The 20,169-nt window shown below is 50.9% G+C and overlaps 1 protein-coding gene across 1 annotated transcript in view; it reads left to right on the forward strand.

Moving 5' to 3' along the window:
* The window catches only part of ILDR2 (immunoglobulin like domain containing receptor 2), a gene marked incomplete at both ends in the record, with an annotated part of 58,801 nt that overhangs the window by 12,147 nt on the left and 26,485 nt on the right, over nucleotides 1-20,169 (forward strand). The window contains 2 exons of the mRNA XM_080698799.1: nucleotides 3,831-4,163; nucleotides 5,868-5,991. Coding sequence (XP_080554925.1) covers nucleotides 3,831-4,163; nucleotides 5,868-5,991 — 457 coding nt within the window. The remainder of the gene's footprint in view (nucleotides 1-3,830; nucleotides 4,164-5,867; nucleotides 5,992-20,169) is intronic.

Here is a 20,169-nt window from a genome sequence, read left to right on the forward strand (position 1 = left end):
CAGGATGTGCAGACACACACACGCACACACGCACACACACACACACACACCCGGCTCCTGCCCATCCCCTATCTCCAGGAGGCACGGTGACGAGCCCCAAACTGCCGCTATTGAGCTCCCGATGACATTCCAGCACTCCATTCCACCCCGTCACTCATCTCATGCCTGGGTGTCTGTCCTGGCCTAGCTGTGGGTTCAGAGCTTCACGCACACCAGCAGATGGTTCTTGACAGCTGCAGCAACCCGACTTATTGAGAACGTAGTACAAGCCAGGAATTAGCCCAGGTGTTTAGGACAAAATGCCATTTGCCCCTGAGCAGCAAGTGAGGCAGCTTCTGCCATCCTGGTTGTGCTCACGAGGACACCAGAGCTGGTGAATAACCCACCTGGGGCCGGGGAGCTAGGAAGCAGCGCAGCCGGACCCTAAGTTAGGACAGACTCCAAACATGCTATACAGAGGCACACGTTCCTCCTGAGAAGGTCTCCCTTCCTTTTCAGAGCATGAGTGTGTCTGTGTCATGGAAGAAGCTGCTAATTGACTCACCTCTGTTAGTGATTGCTTAAGAGTCCAAATGGCTAGCTTGTTCAAACGGCTAATCTCATCAAGAGAGGAGAACACAGCTGGGGGTTATTCTTAGTAATCACCTAATGGGCAAAACCCCCAACTTAACCCTTTCTCTTTCAAAATAAATAAAGTTGGAAGTCCTCCACGAGGCTTCTGTGTTACCCTGTCTCCTCGTCCAGCTTTGTGTATCCCAGGATGCTGAGGGCTGTGATTCGCCAGCACAGCCTCTACAGGGGCGGACCAGAAGGCGATGTGCTCAGGTCCATGGCGTGTCCCGGGGACAGCGCCTCTGACCCTTGTCCAGCCTCCCCCTGCTCCTTGAAGCCACTTTACCCTGTGTACCGTCTTGTCATCTGAAAAGCGGGGTGGGAAGAAGGCGTTGGAGAAGCATCACGAGGTTAAACAGTGCACATTCAACGCGACAGAATTTAAGGAGAGCCTGCAGAGGAATCCGTTTTCCTAACCCCGCCATGTGAGTCAGAGAGTGGAAATAGCCGGCTCAGCGCTTGGGTGTGTGAAGGGAAGCGTGGGAACTTGGCTTCCAGATGGAGTTATCAGCCCCTTGGTGGGGCTGGCCCACATAGGTGGCCACGCTCAGACCTGGTGGCGGTGGATGGTCACCGGATCCAGGAGCCTCAGGCGAGTGCGTGTGTGCGTGGGGGAGGAGCATGGCCGAGGACTGAGGCTTGAGATCTACTCTGCGCCCCTGCTCTCGGTGGAGTCTGTGGCTGAAGATGCCCAAGCAGATAGCGCTGTGGGTGACCGGGAGTGCGTGCTGTCAGTGATGTGCACTTCACAGGAACAGAGGAGCCTCAGATTGCCTCATTAAGGCCTCACAACTAGTATATTGCCAGATGATACTCGAAGCCCTGCCTATCTGGTGCCAATGCTATTTTACTATACTATGCTCTCTATGACTCATTTAACTAGTTTCCCCTGCAAAGTCCTAGAAGCTCTCATATTAATAGTCCCTGTTCGCTCCTCCATCTCTGTTTATTCACAGGTAGCTGCTGAGCGCATGGTAGGTCCAAAACACTTTGAGAGTTGATACATCGCAGATACTACTCCATTCTGTTCACGTCCAACTCCCATGGAATGCAGAAACCTTTCTCTCCGAATAGGAATCCGAACCTGGGTTTTCAGCCAGACCCAGCAGTGCACACCTCTAATCCCGGTACCTGGGAGACTGAGGCAGGAGGATCGCAGGTTCAAGACCAGCCTCAGCAACTTAGCAAAACTCTCAGTAACCTAGCAGGACCCTGTTCCAGAACAAGAAATAAAATGGGCTGGGGGTGCAGTTTGGAGGTAGAACCCAAGGGACTCGCCCCACCCCATCATCTGGTCCCTCCTGCTCCTTCAGCCACCTCTTTGAGGCAGCTATGTCAGCACCAAGCCCAGGAATGCCTCTGGGTTCAATCCCAGTACCCACCCCAACCTCGCCACACGCACGCAAAGCACCTGGTTTGTCACTGCGTCTTTTGTTGAAGAGGGACCCTGCTCTGGAAATCAGGAGATGTAAAGACACATACACCGTCTCGCCTCGTCAGGGTGCTCAGGAGAGACGCACATTCCCGAGGTTGTGTGTGTTTGAGCAGTGCGTGAGTTTGCTTTGCGGATGTGGACGCAGACGCCAGGCACCCAGTGGAAAGCCTCGTGCTAGTCCCTTCTTGCAAGTCTCAACTCCACACTGCGGGTCTAGGACCAAACTCTGCTCAGGCTGCCTGACGCTGGCTTGGCAGGCTCCTGCGTTTAGTTCAGAACCTCTTCACTAGATATTCAGGTTTCTTCTTTCTGCCTCTTTTCATAATTCTATTTCGACTTCTAACAGAAGTTTCTAAGCTGGAAACTCGCCCATTCAGCTGAGGAAGCTAGGGTCTCGTCACCTGGAGTTTCTAAACTACCCTTGAGTCCATTTATGGGCTTTGTCTCTCAAACACCCCCTGCTCTCTCCCTCACGGAAACGTCCCTGTCTTTCTTGGTCACCAAGCCTCAGGTTGGATCTTTGTACCACTTAAAATTCTCATCTGCTTTTTAGGATTCTTCTTCTTCTTTTGATTGCCCTTCAAAGCTTTTAAACTTAGTGTGCTGCTTTTGATCTGAAACCCTCCGTTTCTCTCGAAGCTCCTCTTCCGGTGTCTCTGTCCGCTTTGCTTGGTCACTTCCTCTTGAAGTCACACTCCTGCCCTCATTGGCATCATTTACCAAATACTCGTGGGGTACTTATGGACTTCACAAGCCAGCGCAGCGAGGTGAGACACACTCCTTACCCGAAAAGGCTGGGAAGAAATAGCTGAAAATCACTGTGCCCGGAGAGAGTGCCGGGCATCCTGGCGTTGCCGGAAAGGAAGCAGCGAACAGACTGGTCCAAGAAAGAGGCTTTGCAAGAGGGCCTTCAACTCGGTTTTGTTTTTTTTTTTTTTTTTTTTCCTTTTTAAAACTGAAGATTGAGCCCAGGGCCATTCTACCCCTGCGCCACAACCCCAGTCCTATTTTACTGTTTATTTTGGAACAGGGTCTTAGTAAGTTGCTGAGACTGACCTCAAACCCGCTCTCCTCCAGTCTCAGCCTCCCAAGTACTGGGATTAGAGGTGTGTGCCACCGTGCCTGGACTGAACTGGATATTGAGAGATAGAAAAGAGTTTCCAGAGTAGGTGGGGAAGAGGCAGTGTAGAAACAGGAGCATTCCGTACAGAGACCTAGAGATGTGGCGTGCGCGTCCCACTGGGGAGACTGGCGGCTGCTTGGTATTCCTGGGCTTGGTGCTGACATAGCTGCCTCAAAGAGGTGGCTGAAGGAGCAGGAGGGACCAGATGATGGGGTGGGGCGAGTCCCTTGGACACCTTGCCGAGGGTCTAAGGTTGTATCCTGAAGACCACGGAGGACATTAAGAAAGAGAGCCGGAACCATCAGATTTAGAAGGATCGCCCGAGTTATAGGAAGGAGAACATACTGGTGCTTGATGGACAAAATGTGGAGAGACCAGACCAGAGTTTATTGTATTATGATAAGCAAGAAACAGAAGGGCCCAAAGCGGTGGTAGTAGGATTGAAGGAGAAAAACATAGGCGGTGCTGAGAGGTCAGGTTGACTTAGTGACTGGCTGGACATAAGGAGTGTGCACAGGCTTCTGGACAAGCCTTCAAGGTGGACATGGATGCCATTCGTCCTAGCAGGGAAGACAGGTGGGAACGGGTGAGGGAGGCGGGTGGGAGGTGAGGTCCCCACGCGGATCCGGATATCCTGGGACGTGTCCTTCTGTGTTGCAGCCATGGTGGAGGGTCTGCAGGTGACTGTGCCCGACAAGAAGAAGGTGGTCATGCTCTTCCAGCCCACCGTGCTCCGCTGCCACTTCTCCACGTCCTCCCACCAGCCCGCGGTTGTGCAGTGGAAGTTCAAGTCCTACTGCCAGGACCGCATGGGCGAGTCCCTGGGCATGTCCTCCCTGCGGGCCCAGGCTCTCAGCAAGAGGAACCTGGAGTGGGACCCATACTTGGATTGTCTAGACAGCCGGCGGACCGTGCGAGTGGTAGCTTCCAAGCAGGGCTCCACCGTCACGCTGGGCGACTTCTACAGGGGCAGAGAGATCACCATCGTCCACGGTACGCATGCCTATGTTTGTTTGTTTGTTTGTTTGTTTTGCAGTGCTGGGGATGGAACCCAGGGGCATTGTATCTCTGACCTACACCCCTAGCCCTATTTTTCAGTCTTTTTATTTTTGAAACAGGGTCTCACCGAGTTGCCAAGAGCCTCACTAAGTAGCTGAAGCTGTCCGCAAACCGCGATCCTCCGGTCTCAGCCTCCCGAATGCTGGGATTACAAATGTGCACCACCACGCCCAGCTCATGCCTGTATTTTGAATCTAGGAGGTGGGAGGGAGGGGAGTTCTATTCTTCAGACACAGAGAACATTGGTTTCTTACTCTTCAGCCCCTTGACAATCCAGTTTCCTGGGAGAAGCGGCCGTCCAGAGACCTGGCACGTCACCTGACGGGCTGTGGAGGGAGGGCGGCACAGGATCTGTAGAAGACAGGCATGAGCTTTGGAACAGTCTTCTCTTTCCAGAGCCTGTCCTCGACCTCAGAACTGAATTTAAATGGGTTCTGGTGAAAGAACTTCAGGCCCACACCCTACACCATGATGTCACGTTTATGACCCTTTTCCAAACCTGAGAGGCAGACTTTCTCTTAAGAAGTTCCTTCACGGAGAGAAGGGTGCGTGCAGTCAGGCCACAGAGTGAGGCAGGGGCTTCGTATCAATCCCACTCTCTTATGCTCCCTATTTGTGTGCGTGTGTGTGTGTGTGTGTGTGTGTGTGTGTGTGCATGCGATACTGGGGATGGAACCCAGGGGCATTCTACCTCCAAGCTATACCCCACCCTAATTTTTATTCTTTTTTTTTTGGTGGTACTGGGGTTCCTGGAAGCCCTTCTACCTCTGGGCTAAATTCCCAGACCTATTTTATTTTTGGAAACAGGGTCTCTTAAGCCAGCGCGGCTGGCTTTGAACCTACGTGATCCTCCTGTCTCCGCCTCCCAAGTGCGGGGATTACAAGCATGCACCATCACACCCAGCTTTATTCTTTATTTTGAAACAGAGTCTGACTAAGTTGCAGAGGGAGGGCTTCACTAAGTAGCTGAGGCTGGCTGTGAACCTGTGATCCTCCTGTCCCAGCCTCCCAAGTACTAGGATTACAAATGTGTATCATCACACCCTGCTCTGCTCCCTAAACTTTTGGATAAGAAAAGCCAGGCCTGGTGGTGTACACCTATAATACCAGTACTTGGAAGACTGAGACAGGAGGATTGCAAGTTCAAAGCCAGCCTCAGCACTTAGCAAGACCCTGTTTCAGAATAAAACAGAGCTGGGGATGTAGATCAGAAGTAGAATGGCCCTGGGTTCAATCCCCAGTACCAAAATAATAATAATAATAATAATAATAATAATAATAAATATAAAAAGTCCCACAGTTTGACTACTCAAATTGTGAAGAATTCCTGGGAAATGGCTTATTTCTAGGAGTCAGGAATTAGTCTGGGGCTTATCTGGCTGTCAGGGGCCTCTGAGGACCTGAAACTGAACTAGAACCTGATTGGACCCTGGCTGGGTTCTAATTCTCTCACCAGAGGGAGGCTAGTTTTCGTTACTATTCAGTAGCTTTTGTTGTAAATGAGACAGATATCTTCCAACCACCATCCAGGTGAAGACACCGAACCCCGCAGACCTCCCAGAAGGCCCACCCCATTGCTCAGTGCTTTTCTTTCTGAGGACGGAGTTTCAGGACGGGGGTCTTTCTTTTGTGGGACAGATGCAGATCTTCAAATCGGAAAGCTCGTGTGGGGGGACAGCGGACTCTACTCCTGTGTCATCACCACGCCCGACGACCTGGAGGGTAAAAACGAGGGCTCGGTGGAGCTGCTGGTGCTGGGTGAGTGGAGCCAGGCGCCGCTTCTTCCCGTCGTGTGCGCGGTCGGGCCGCTCCTGGCTCCGGAGGCGTCCGGGCATCCCTTCCCTGCTGTGCTTAGGATGTGCCCCTCCTGAGCAGCAGCTGTGTTTGTGTGTCTTGCTTCTCGGAGGCCACGGCCCCTCAGCGTAGTCCTGTTTCTTCTGCTTTTTACTTTCTTTCCCCTTCCTTCCCGCATTCACCGTTAACCCTGATTTCTCTCTTATCCTTTACTTCTCTTATATACTGATTGTTGAAGATGCCAGAGGCCTTTGGGGTAGGGTAGAGATAAGGTGAGCTGATGTGTGTCAGCATCCATAGAGACCTGGGGGACATTTCCCCACTCCCTTTCCTCCGTGAAGACAAGCAGAAGGCGAGGTGGCTGTAAACGGGGAGTCTTAACTGCAGGACGCCTGTGCAAAGAGCCACTTGGGAGAGTGCTAGTGTTTAAGTGGAAGGCAAATTCTGGGAGCCAAAAAACGTCTGAGTTAGTCTCAAGGCAAATACACTTAATCCTTATAATATGAATCTCTTCCTAACTGGACACGCTTTACTGTTGGCTAATCCCCTCCTGGGCTGGAGGGTTGTTGGCGGGAAATGATGTCCTTGTTTGGAACCGAAAATTGAGCTCATGCTTTGTTCTTTGTAATGCTGGCTGAATAAGAAAATCAGAGTGAGACATTCAGAAATAAGAAGAGAACTCATCAGTGGTAGGAGAAAAGGGAGTTAAGAATATATGCATGAAACCATTTTTCAAAAGAAATTAACTTTTTTTTGCAGCTTCCAAAAAAATCAGGTGATAGCAATTTGGAGAATAAGGAAGGGAGCCTTGTTTTAAAGGCAAATGAGGCTGAAGATGAATTTTTTACCCTTTGTGGGAAACTCTATTCTGAGGGATAAAAGTATTTTTTATTTAGAATTTGTAGTTATATGTTCTTACTGGAATTGCATGACTTTATGTATATTTTGCAAATTGGACTAAGGTAATACTGGTCACCTTATTAGGAGGTTGAATTACCCGTTCAACCCAAATACCAAGTCTACTTGTAGAGGAATGGCGATATGACACATACTCAGCGAGAAATTCAAAGGAGCTCAACAATGACCTGGAGGGGACTCCGGGATGTCAGGGTTGAGGTCTGCGGTGGCTCTATGAATCAGAAAGAAATAAAAACATAAATTTTTGCTTAGTCACACAACCCTAATAGCTGAGTTCAGAGGAACAAGTGGCTCACAGAGCCTACAATTAGCTAATTGTGAACAGTTATTTGGCCAGGGCAGCCACTGTGAGAAGCAATTGTCCGTGCAGGGACAGGAGGCCGGCGGAAGCCACTTTTGTTGGTTTGTCCCCATTGTCCTGTAGACACGGGGAGGGAGTGGGGCGAGAGCTTGGCCTCGCGCGTGTGCGGTGGCGCACAGCGGCCATTCTTCTGGGTGGAAACATCTGGAGGGCCGAGAGTGGCCAGCAGCTGGTGGGCAGAAGGAAGGCTCCGAGGACGATGGCCACCAGGATGGGGAAGGATGAGGGCCGCTTAGTGCTATGTGAGGGGGATCGTGGAAACTCGGGGAAACCGCAGAGCAAAACTCATGGTGCTAACAGCAGTCCATCTGAGCAGGCACGAGCGGGTCTGGAGGGAGGAAACCCACACCATCCTGCCAGGTTCCTCACTGGTTAGAAACGTGTTAAGCTGGGCCTGCGGGTGCACACTTGTAATCCCGGCGCTTGGGAGGCGGAGACAGGATGATCACGGTTTGCAGATAGCCTCAGCTACTTAGCGAGGCCCTCTGCAACTCAGTGAGACCCTGTTTCAAAATAAAGAAAAAAAAATAGGGCAGGGGGTGTAGCTCAGAGGTAGAATGCCCCTGGGTTCCATCCCCAGACTCGCAAAAAAAAAAAAAAAAAAAAAAAAAAAAAAAAAAAAGAAATGTATTAAAAGTGCAAGCCGGGCGTGGTGGCTCACGCTTGTATCCCAGCATTCGGGAGGTTGAGACAGGAGGATCTGGGTTCTCAGACAGCCTCAGCTACTTAGTGAGGCCCTCTGCAACTTAGTGAGACCCTGTTTCAAAAAAAGAGAAAAAATTGGGCTGGGGGTGTATCTCAGAGGTAGAATGCCCCTAGGTTCCATCCCCCGTCACACACACACACACACACACACACACACACACACAGAGAGAGAGAGAGAGAGAGAGAGAGAGAGAGAGAGAGGGAGAGGGAGGGAGGGAGAGAAATGTGTTCAAAGTGCAGCAAATTTGTTGTGGAAACTTTTTGGCAACCCCACTCATGTTACTTATTAAAAAGGGTTAGTTTGAAATCTGTGGACATTTTCTGGGTACGTAAAGTACTGAATGAAAAGTTGTTTTTTTTTTTTTTTTTTTTTTTTTGGTCTAGAGTCTTCTTTATAAAACTCCTCCAAACACTATAATGCTCTTAGAATTCTAACTGTGGTTGTTCCATCCGCCAGACCTCTTTGTTAGGTACTCTTTTTTCTGAGACCAGGAGAGCGACCTGGCTTCTAAGGCCAGCCCCTGGGGAAAAGCTGGGGGGACAACTGGGCCCACGGTTTGCCAATTACAGTGTCCAGGAGCCACTGGCGGAGTTACTGAATTCTACGGGAAGAATATTCTTGTGAAAGAAGACTTAGAGCGGGGACCGTGGGAAATGTCTAAATATCTGAAATGTGAGTGTGTCCAGGAGGGGCTGGAGACAAACTGTGCCCGGTATAGGAAAATGAACCACAGGGAAGTCACAGGGAGTCGGGGTCTGCCTCTGTGGGAGAACGGCTGGCAACCGGAGGTTCCTAAAGTTGGAACATGGGTTTTCAGGAATGGAGAGCCCTATGTATCTGCAGAATCTCCACAGGGGGAGCTTCTAGGCGGCGGCTGTTTATCGGGCAGTCAGGCACAGGAAAAGGCACTCGCTCAGTAACTTTTGAGCCTTATCACAGCTCCAGATTGTCAGGTGAGAACATAGGTGAACAAGAGTGGTGGTAAATGAGGAAATGGAGTCCCAGGAAGATAGTCCTCATCGCAGAGATAAACCGGGTTGCCAGCTGGCCACAGGACCACATGGGAAGACGCTTGTTCCCAAGCACGCCGGAGAAGGAAGCTGTGCCTGTGCTGTCCAGCAGGGCCGATCTTACAAGAGCGATTCAAAGAACTCTTGATGGGACCTGAGCGACTCAGCCACTTTGACTCTCCCGAGACAACCACAAAATGAGGATTCGACCAAATCAGATGGATCGGTAGGGAAAGAGGAGTTAGAGACACTAGAAGCAGAGTTGAGAAGAGTTTAGTTTCTCCATTACACTCGGAAAGATGGAGGAGTGGAGGGGCGAGAGAGCGAAGGACTGTGTACGTAAGGTCAGGAGGTTCAGACTCATCCTGAAGACTGCGGAGAGCCGGCGGAGGACGGAGTGGACCTCAGAGTCACGGCAGCTTTGGCGGCGGCGTAGACGAGGCATCTGAGAGAGCCCCAGAGCAGGGGACTGGACACGGGGCCGTGTAGCCACGCAGGAGGAAAGCGCGATTCTGGACCCGAGTCAGGACAGAACCCCGGAGGCACGGAACTCTTCTGAGATGGAAGCAGGGGGTCGTGGGATGAGTCAAACAGGACACCGTGAGTCCAAGTGGCTGAGTGGCCAGCTGTTCCATCAGCAAAGGACAAGGACACAGCGGAAAAGCAGGTTAGGGGGCAGGGGATGCGCTGGTGGGAACCTGTTGTATATGAGATGCCGTGGGACACTCGGATTGGTGCTACCTTGTGGGGTGTTGAATAGGTAGTTTTGGAACTCAGTGGAGAAGTGAAGATCTGTGACGAGAGACTTCAGAAGCGCCTGCCGTAGATAGGCAGAGCCGTGAGAGAAGAGTCGCGGAGGCGGTGGAGAGTGAACACGGCCCACGCTGCCTCGCGTGAGGGCGACATGGTGCTGCCTGCTACTTGAGATGTTACTCGTTGCCCACATCAACTGGGAGCTGCTCGGCAGCACTGGGCTGAGAGCTCATCGTGTCTCTATATCTGCGATGCCTGGCATGGTGACGAGAACACAGACACCTCCATGAGGCTTGTGAGTGATAAATGGGCAGCACCTATAGTTAATACTTTGTGCCTCTTAAATGCCAATGCCGAGCACGTCTTTGTAAGTTTGTAAAGTGTCAGCACAACGGACATCTACAGCGTCCAGCGAGCAAACACGGCTTCATCTCACTGGTCATAATTCTTGGTCATCATTCTTCATCTGCTCTTTAAATTACAGCTAGTGATAAAATGGTTGAAAGCAATAGGGAGAGGTCCTGGCTACCTTAACCAGAAAAGGAATTCATTGGTAGGCTATCAAATTTGAAAGGAAGGCGAGAAAAATCAGTGTCAGAAAAAGATAGTAACTTAGGGAAACATTTGTTAGATTTTGTACAAACAGTCCCCAAATCTCACAGCTCATTACCTCCTCTTGTAATAGGCCACGTGGGCCAGGAGGCTCCAAGTGATGGTGTCGGGTCTCGGATTTCCTCCGTGTTTGGCCCCGTGCTGCTGGAGACCTTTGCTCTCCACTCTGCGCACGCACACTCGGAGCAGAGAATGGCCACATGGAGTTTCTGAAGGGCCAGGTCTTGGAGCACCATAGACCACTTCCACTGTCATTCTGTTTGCACCTGGGAAGAAAATAACATAGTATGAATGCAGCACCATCTCTGCCCTAGGAGAGGTGCTCCAGGACTCCAGGGTCTGTGCAAAGAGTTCTTAGCATCTTTATGGTTCCATGGCCAGGAAAAAAACCATTATCTGTTGCTTTCTGTTCTTGCGTTTTCCTACTGGTGAATCAACATCTTAAGAGAGACGGCCCAAGTGGCCTAGTGTATTCAGGGTTCAGCCTTTTGAGTCAGGGGCTCTGGACAGTCCATCAAGATGCAAAAAAGAATGCCCCCCCACAAGTAAATTGGGGCACTGGTACAAAAAAGGAAGAGTAGATATGGTATCCCAAAAGCAGTTCACCAAGTGGTACCATTATTCTATCTACCACTCATATTAATAATTAATATACGAAGAAGTTTTAATCCACACAATTTTTCTGTAATAATGTAAGGTAGGAGAGCAGGCATTATTTCCCTCACTTTCCAAATAAGAAAATTAATATCCAGATTTTCTGTCATTAAAAAAAGTGTCACAAAGCCAGGCGTGGTGGTGCACGCTTGTAATCCCAGCATTTGGGAGGCTGAGACCAGAGTATCACGGTTCGCAGCTACTTAGTGAGGCCTTTGCAACTCAGTGAGACCCTGTTTCAAAATAAAGAATAAAAAATTGGGCAGGGGTTGTAGCTCAGAGGTCAAATGCCTCTGGGTTCCATCCCAGACTCGCAAAAAAAAAAAAAAAAAAAAAAAAAAAGTGTCACAGGGCATGGTGGTGCACGCCTATAATCCCAGTACTTGGGAGGCTGAGACGGGAAGATTGCAGGTTCGTGGTTAGCCTTGGCAACTTAGCAGGGCTCTTGGCAACTTAATGAGACCCTGTTTCCAAATAGAGAAATAAAGTAGAGTTGGGGGTGTATCCTGGAGGTAGAAGGCCCCTTGGTTCCATCCCCAGTACCCCCATACACATAAAGTGCCAATAATCAAACCCAAGTGTTTTGATTCCTAGCCGCATTCTGTACTAAGAAGCTGTAGACTACAATATATTTTCTAGATGTGGCTGCTGCTAGGGCCATGGGTCATGATTTCTCCTTGCCCCAGGTTTGCACCAGTATTTCACTTTTCTCCTGAGTGAAACTGTCTACAACAGTTGACCTAGGCCCTCACTTCAAAGGCATAGCTGCTCTGGTCGGAATAGAATACCTCCCCACTGGATATGACTCACCCCTGCCACCCCGAACCTCTGAACCACCCGCACCCTGAGACAGATGCTTTGTTCAGAGGCTTCGGAGATATCCAAGGACATGTGACTCACCGGGCTGGGAGGACAGCCACTGACTCAGCGTCCATCAGGCAGCCACCGAGCGTGCTTTGGTGTTGTCTTGATGACTCAGAAGGCAACGTCACTCGGAGGCTGCAGGTGCACACCGTGTGGGGTGCTTTGAGATGACAGGACGGGCATTTGGAAAGATGTTTAGGATCCTAGGGCCATGCTGCAGACAGCCACAGGAGGTGGGGTGTCCGGAGATCGGCCGGTCTGGGGTGAGCGCAAGGGCGGGCTGTTGAGAACTGAACCAGGCCATTCCGGGGAGGAGCAAGTTCCCTGGGGCAGCTGCAGCGGGCAGGAAAAGGACTTCACCACTTCGGGAAGGCTCACGCAGGGGAGTTGTTATTTTAAAATCTAAAAGCAGAATCACCTTGTTCTTACTTCTTTTTATGAGCAGTAGGAGGGCCTGACCCCTTTTCTCCGCTGTCCCATCTGGTAGCTTGTTATTTAAGGGCGTTTAATGAGGGAAAAGGGAAAGGCTGCGGTGGAAATATGGCTGAATGAACACTCCTGCTTCTGGTCCAAGGAGAGAAGAAGACATCAGCCACGGGGTGTTTACACTCAGGCTGAGAGAGACAGCCTAGTGGTAAAGACTAGACTTGGAATTGATGGGTTGCTGAGGGAGTTGGGGAACTCCTCCCTGACCAGCTTCAACATGGAACAGGCTCTCTGGTCCACAGGAAGATCAGTAAGATGGCTTTTCAGAGTGCTTCCGGTGTCTGTGACTGTTCAAATCCGAGAGCCTTGGGTTGCAGAATGAGTTCTCGACAGATGAACTCCCTCTGTGCTGCCACTGTGCTTTAAGATTATTTCTGAGCCAGGCGTGGTGGGCACGCTTGTAATCCCCGCGCTTGGGAGGCTGAGACAGGAGGATCACACAGGTTCAAAGCCAGCCTCAGCTACTGAGTGAGGCTCTCAGCAACTTAGTGAGACCCTGTTTCCAAATAAAGTATAAAATAGGTCTGGGAGTATAGCCCGGAGGTAGAAAAGCCCCTGGGTTCCACCCCCAGTACCACCAAAAAAAAAAAAAAAAAAAAAGATTTTTTTCTGAAACAGAAAAAACGATACGTGCCTGTTGTCAACATTCCCATTTAGGGAGGATCTCCTAAATGTCCACCATGGGCAGCAAACCGTTGTGTTTCCCGGAACTCCTCCGGGGACAGAGGCTCCAGCCAGCTCCAGGGAAGTTTGCGGGGAGTGATGAGGAGCCAGGGCTATCCTAGCCTCCAGCGCGCTGAGTCCTGGTGTCCGGGCGCTGCGTCAAGGGCTCTCCCTGCACTTTGCTCCCTCCTGTTCTCTCCAGGCAGGGCTTCTCCACGTGGGGTAAAGACGGCCTCGGCAGATGCAGGCCTCCGTGGGTCCCAGCCTCCACCCCAGGAGGGGAAGGCCCTCTGTCTCCATAGTACTGTTGCTGGGGTGCAGTGCAGTGCCACCGGCCCCAGCTGAACCACGTGCAGAAAAGAGGAAGGCAAGGGGGGCTTCCTACCGGGAAAGCAGGCATCGCTTCCTGGTGCAGAAGAGGGTGGCAGGCAGGCAGAATGCACGCTGCAGACGTTCTGTGCACTCCGTCATCGCTTTCTGCCTCTTCCTGAGCCAAGCGCAGTGCTAATCCAGGCAACCAGAAATAGGCATGCTCTCAGCGGGTCCCAATTCTTCCTCCAGTGCAGCGCCGTGGAATTACCTTTGTTTCCCTGTCACACTCCGAGTTTTCCTTCCATCTCCTCCTATGACTTCCCCAAAAGCACAGCATTTATTATCTTAGATAAGAAGTGACGGGATGGGCGGGCATGAGGGTTTTTTTTTTTTCCTTTCAAGTCAAGCTATTCACAATCCTGTGCCTGACGTTGTTTATTGTGGCACAGAATAAACTTTTCTGCCCATGAGTGTGAAATGGATATTAAGAACGTAGTAAGAAATCATTGAGCTGTTGGGAGGTGACGTCTCCTAAGAGGTGACTCCAGGGATGTTTGATGGGCGTGCGTTTTCTAAGGCTTGCAGAAGTGCCCTGGTACCCACCTCCCTTTGAATCCTGCCCACCCCCGGCCAGTGCCTTCAGGCTGCTTAGAGGAAGGCTACTTGTTGCCAGGGCCGCCCCTCCCCCTCGCTCCCTCTGCCAGCCGGAGCCTCCAGAGCTGCTAGCCAGGGAGATTTGCCTAGGAAAAGGGCCTCCGCTCCCACGGTTCCCATGGCAACAGCCTCCTTGGAGGTCTTTGTTGCCTGCTAAAACTTTGATCTCTCCGAGTGGCTGCTGCTGTTTCTTGGGAAGATTTACAAACAGAGGAAGAGGGGGAAAGAACTGGGGGGTGGGGGGGAAAGAAAGAAGTTTACTCCTGGCAGAGGGAGAGAAAGAATTAATTACAGAGCCACACTCTCGCCATAAGTCTGCAGATTACGCCTTTGGAACATCTTGTGATTTGGACCATGCCCACATTCTCATTTGCCAACTTCGGATGGCTTGGCCCTGCTGGGTTGGTTGTCCAAGGACAGTCGGGCTTCCTCCTTCAGCACACACCTGTGCCTTCGGGGTTCCAGCCTGCTGAGGCAGCCCCACAGGCTCGCAGGAAGGAGAGGCGAGAGGCAATTGAGGAGGGGGCTTTTCGAGCCTCCTGCCTTCCCCTCCTGGCCCTGCTGGCGCACCCAGAGCTCACCCTGATGCCTGCTGCGGTCGGTCTTGTGTTTAGACAGAACCAGAAAAATGTGTTCATGGAATAGGGAGCAGGACAAGCCAGAAGGGTTAGCCATGACGCAGCGAGAATCTGATTCCAGCTAATGGCGGTGGGTACCTGGTGCTCCACCGCGGAGTGCAGAGGGAGGGCCACGGCGCCTGCTACTCTGCTCTCCAGCACCCTGCACTGCAGGAGCACAACCTTGCTCTGATTCCTGTTTACATTAGTGAGTATGTTTCTGCATGCTGTGACCCTAGTGTAAGGAGTATACAAAATAAATACATGACACTGTCTTGTCCCTAGAAAAGTTACTATCTGTTAGTGAAGATTAAAGTCATAGTTTTGGCTGGGGGTAGTGGCACATACTTATAATCTCAGGATTTGGAAGGCTGAGGAGGAGGATTCCAGGACAGCCTCAGCTACTTAGTGAGGCCCTTTGCAACTCAGTAAGACCTTGTTTCAAAACAAAGAAAAAAATAGGGGTGGAAGTGTAGCTCAGAAGTAGAATGCCCCTGGGTTCCATTTCCAGTACTCAAAAAAAGTCGTAGTTTTGAAGTGATTGGAGAACAAAAATAAAAGAAAATGTTAGAACTGCGCTTAATTAGCTGGGCGTGGTGGCGCACACTTGTAATCCCCATTCTTGGGAGGCTGAGACAGGAGGCTCGCACGGGTTCAAAGCCAGCCTCAGCTACTTAGTGAGGCTCTCAGCAACTTGGTGAGACCCTGTTTCCAAATAAAATATAAAATAGGTCTGGGAGTATAGCCCAGAGGTAGAAAGCCTCTGGGTTCCACCCCCAGTACCACCATTTATTATTATTATTATTATTATTATTATTGTGTGTGTGTGTGTGTGTGTGTGTGTGTGTGTGTGTGTGTGTGCGTGTGATGCTGGAGATTGAACCCAGGGGCATTCTACCTCCGGGAGTATACCCCCAGTAACACCAAAAAAAAACACCAAAAACTGTGATTAATTATTATTATTAGTAGTAGTAGTAGTATTTGTGTGTGTGTAGTGTGTGTAGTTCTGGGGATTGAACACAGGGGCATTCTACCTCCCAGCTACACCCCCAGCCCTACTTTTTTATTCTTTATTTTGAAATAGGGTCTCATTGAGTTATAGAGGGCCTCACTGTGTAGCTGAGGCTGGCTCAAACCCAGATCCTCCTGTCTTGGCCTCCCAAGTACTGGGATTACAAGTGTGTGCCACCACGCCCAGCTGTGTGTGGGTATTAAATGTCCAGGCCATGGACTCCCAGCCATTTGGTAACCTTTGGAGGCACTCCTACAGCTTGTGGAAGCCAAGCGCCCCGTGGGCAGAGGCCAGGGAGGCTGTCAAGGCTCCTGCCATCCACAGAGCAGAGCAGCAAGTGGTCCTGTGGACCCAAACGTCCGCAGTGCCAGGAGGTGGAGAGCTGTGTGGACACTGCAGGAGTCCACTGTGAACAGAAGCCTGGAGGACAGACAGCTCAAGACTCAGAGTAAGGATGGGACCTGGGACAAATCAGTGTCTATAAGCCTCAGTTTCCTTATCTGGAAAAACAGAAGGAGGGTCCTAAGAGTCATATGGAAGATTAAATGGCTCATAAGAAGAACTCAGTAGTGTTAATTCCCTCCCCACCACCCCCTCCCCACCACTGGGCCGTCCCAGCCTCCTAGGAACCCTCTTCAGGGAAATCTCGATCTTCAGTGAGGGGCCTTGCTAATGAGCAGATTCTCCTTCAGTGCACCCACAGACAGAGGCTTTAGCAGGCCATCTGTGAGCTGGCAATCCTGTTACTGGTAGGTTCCCATTCTCTCCATGACATCTGCCTGTGCCTTGCCAGTGGTGACCCGAATCAGTCCTGTGTATCTCCCTGCAAGTGGATTTGGGGGCATCCTGCCCCACACACTGCTGCTGGCTGCGGCACTGAGAATGGGGTTGGAAGCTTGCATTTTCCCAGCTCATGGCCCTTTGTTAATTACAGGGTGTTTACTTGCTAAGCTAAGTACAAGGATTAGTACTTAGATTGGAGGAGCTCGGAGAAAGCCTAAGACCTGGAAGAAGACCTGGGTGGGCCTTGGAAGACTTTAGATAGGATGGCTTTATCATTAACCATTCAAACTAGGATATACTTCAGGGTGAAAAGGGAGGAGGGTTTTAAAATAATTTATGGCCAGCCAGGCATGATGGCACATATGATCACAAGTTCACAGCCAGCCTTAGCAACTTAGTGAGGACCTGTTCCAAAATAAAAAATAAAGTAGGGCTGGGGGTGTTTCTACCAGGTAGAAGGTCCGTGGGTCCAATCCCCAGCCCCCCCCCCCCACACACACAGTTTGGCAAGACCATAGGCTTAAACTGGCATAGGCGAACTGGCACAATGGCCACCCATCTTCAGAGGACGGGCGGCCCCTTGGGAGCGTCTTCCGTTGGTAGAAAGAAGAGACTGGCCATCAGCCCTTAGTAGGCTCCATTCGCCTGTGGACCTCTTGCTATGGCTGTCATTCCATTGCTGGAGACATCTCGGTCTCCCTACTCAAACCCAGCAAAGGGACGGGAAGAGAGAGCGCCTTGACATCTGGTAGATTCCCTGCCCCAGGGAGCGAGCGGCCAGGGCTGGCCGCCCTGTGGCTCCTTCCCAGGCCCCTAGCGCCCGCTGCCCCCTCTCTTTCTGCTCCACTTGTTGCCCGGTGGGAGGACCTGGCCTCCAATTAGGCGCATTCCGGCTGCGGTTGCCGTGGCGACGCTGGCGGGCAGCTGGGTCAGCACGGCTTTGTGGTCCCCAAAGCGTGGTGTGCAGGAGGGGCCTGGGGGAAGGGGCGCGGAGGGCGGGAGGGGGCAGCACCGAGAAATCGGCTCAGCCCGCGGAGGAAAGAATGGCTGCTCTTGAAAGCGCCCAGGAGACAGTCCATCCATTTTTCTGCAGAGCCAGCTGCGGCTATTCAAGTGTGCAGGTTCGGGTTCGCACGTCAGTCACGGCCCCTCCCACTGGCCTAGCTGGCTTCTCGGGACCGGCCCTGGGAAGGGGCCTCTGGTCCAAAGACCTCTCACTAAGAGGCCTGGCCGGGGAGGAAAGGGCAGGACCTCCGACGCCCAAGGCCTGCCAGCTGTGTGCCCCTGCGCATTGACTTTTTTTTCCGGTACTGGGAGCTCAGAAAGAGCAAGAAATCACAGTGGTTCCCTAGCTGATCGGCTCCCTCCTCCTCCCATCGCATCTCACCTCCCTCCACATCATGTCTGAGTCAGATCTAGCTGTGGCCTGCATTCCAGCTGAGGCCGAGTTGAGCATGTCATGTTCCTGGGACCTCACTGCGCTGACCTGCTCTCCGGGGAGGGGCGGGCCGCTCTAACGCTTGCCAAGGCAGAGTGCCTTGCAATCATTCTTATTACTGTTTATTAGTCTGTAGCGGCGTGGTGAATGCCTTTTAATTAGACCATACTGTGTTATGATGGGTTCAGCCATCAGTCTCCGGCTGCAATTTTAAAAGGTGCTGAGAATTTCAATGATCTCCAACATCTTCAATGTCCAAAAATTGTACTTTAATTATATAAGGAGCAGAATAATGCCACAAACACATTCCAGAGTCTTTGCTGCAGACACCAGACGACTAGAAAGCAAAAACCAGTTACCATGCATTTCTTTTTTCTCTTCTTTATTTGGGGGGGTATTAGAGATTGAACCTGGGGGCAGTCTACCTTCAAGTTATACCCCCAGCCTCTCATTTATTTTTTTCTTTGGAAGCAGGTCTCACTAGGTTGCTGAGAGTCTTGTGGCAAACTTGAGATCCTCCTGTGCTTAGCCTCCCAAGCACTGGGATGACAGGTGTGTGCTGTCATGCCCAGTTTGCTGCACATTTCTTAACTAAGGCAAGCAGATTCCAAGGACAGTGAGATACTAGAGAAGAAAAGAGTGGAACAGTAGTAAGGGGATCTAGAGTCTGTTCCTGGCTTGATGGGTGGTCAGTTGAGTGACTTTGGGTAAGATTCTTAAGTTCTCTAGGCCTCAGGTTTCTGAAAACACAGAGTGGAGTATGGACTAGACCTCTGGGATTATTTCTAGCTATAAAGTCTGATTCAATAATTCTATGTGAATAGAAAAAGTGAGTGCCTTAGGCTAAGCATTTATTAACGGCTAATTGCAGGTGGTCCAATACCAGTCATTTGATGGAGAGATTCACTGTCAGAATTATTCTCCGCCAAGACTATAATTTAAAGTGAATTAAGATATAAAAGACACAAAAAGAAAAAAGTAAACCCATGAAATGCTTAAATACATAGTTTACAAATATACATAGAAGAAAGGGAAGCCATCTCCATATTTGTGATGGATAGTCATCAACTGTGTTTACTGAATGCCATGGTTGCCATGGGGATAGAGAATAAATAGAGGATGTGTGTGCCCTTGGGAAATTTCCAATCTATTTGGGATTTTAAATAGCCATAGAATCAACACTTAAAGCACAGCCAGAAAAACATCTTTGCACTTAAAAAGGCCAGAGGAAGGCATCTGCTCCTCGCAAGGCCCTGGGAGAGAAGCATTGTGGAGGCTAGGAGCCGAAAGAACCGGAGGCAGGTGTACTGTATCCCTGAAGATGGACCCCAAGCGTTTGAGGAAATCCTGGCAGCCGATGAAGCTGAGCTGCGCAAACAGAAGGGAGAAGAGAACTCCGAGGGACTGGGAAGAAACGCTTTCCTCGTTATCCTAAGCGGAAGCTTCGCTCGCAGAGCGTCTTGGCAGGCCCCGGCAGGACCTGAAAGTTAATGTGTCCTGCAAGGAAATGAGGGAAGCCACGACACAGCAGGCACCGGGGATGGTGGAGGTGTGGCTGCCCACCTCTGCATGGGGGCCGGTGTGCCACGGCACGGAAGGCACCGGGGATGGTGGAGGTGTGGCTGCCCACCTCTGCATGGGGGCCGGTGCGCAGCATCCTCTGTCATCAGGTCAAGAGGCCGGGTCTAGGTTCTGGAAACAAGTGTGGCTGAAGTCTAGGGCTTCTACATTGCATTTTGAAGCTTGGACTAACCATCATAACTGGGATGTAAGTATTAAGAGTAGCGGAGCCAGGTTTAAGGCCAGCCTTAGCAGCTTAGCGAGACCCTGTCGCAAATTAATAAGATAGAGTTGGGGGATGGCTCGGATATAGAATGCCTCTAGACTCAACTTCCAGTATATAAAAAATTAAGAGATAAGAACAAAATTTTCAGCTAAAATCTGTATGCATATTATATCTCTGTAATGACTTACTTAGAAGCACCCTATTCTGGGGGTGGATGTGGGTGGGCTAGTGCTTCCGCCCTCGTCGATGAGAGGATGGCACTGGGATGTCCTAATGTCTGCAGAGGCTCTGGGGATGCTAAATGCTCTGCAGTCTATAGGACAGTGACGCATGAATGAATGGCTCCTTCACGTGTTTCATTAGGAGCCTGTTCCCATCTGGAATGGGTAGAAGGGACTGTAGTGAGCGGCGAATCAGAAGACCGTCCAGAAGCCCAGCCTACCAAACAGTGGGGCTTGCGTACGGAAATACTCAACAGTCCTGATAGGAGGGGGGCACTTTCTCTGGCTCGGCTGCT

Source organism: Muscardinus avellanarius (genome assembly GCF_963383645.1).
Source record: "Muscardinus avellanarius genome assembly, chromosome: 7".
NCBI classification, from domain to species: Eukaryota; Metazoa; Chordata; class Mammalia; order Rodentia; family Gliridae; genus Muscardinus; species Muscardinus avellanarius.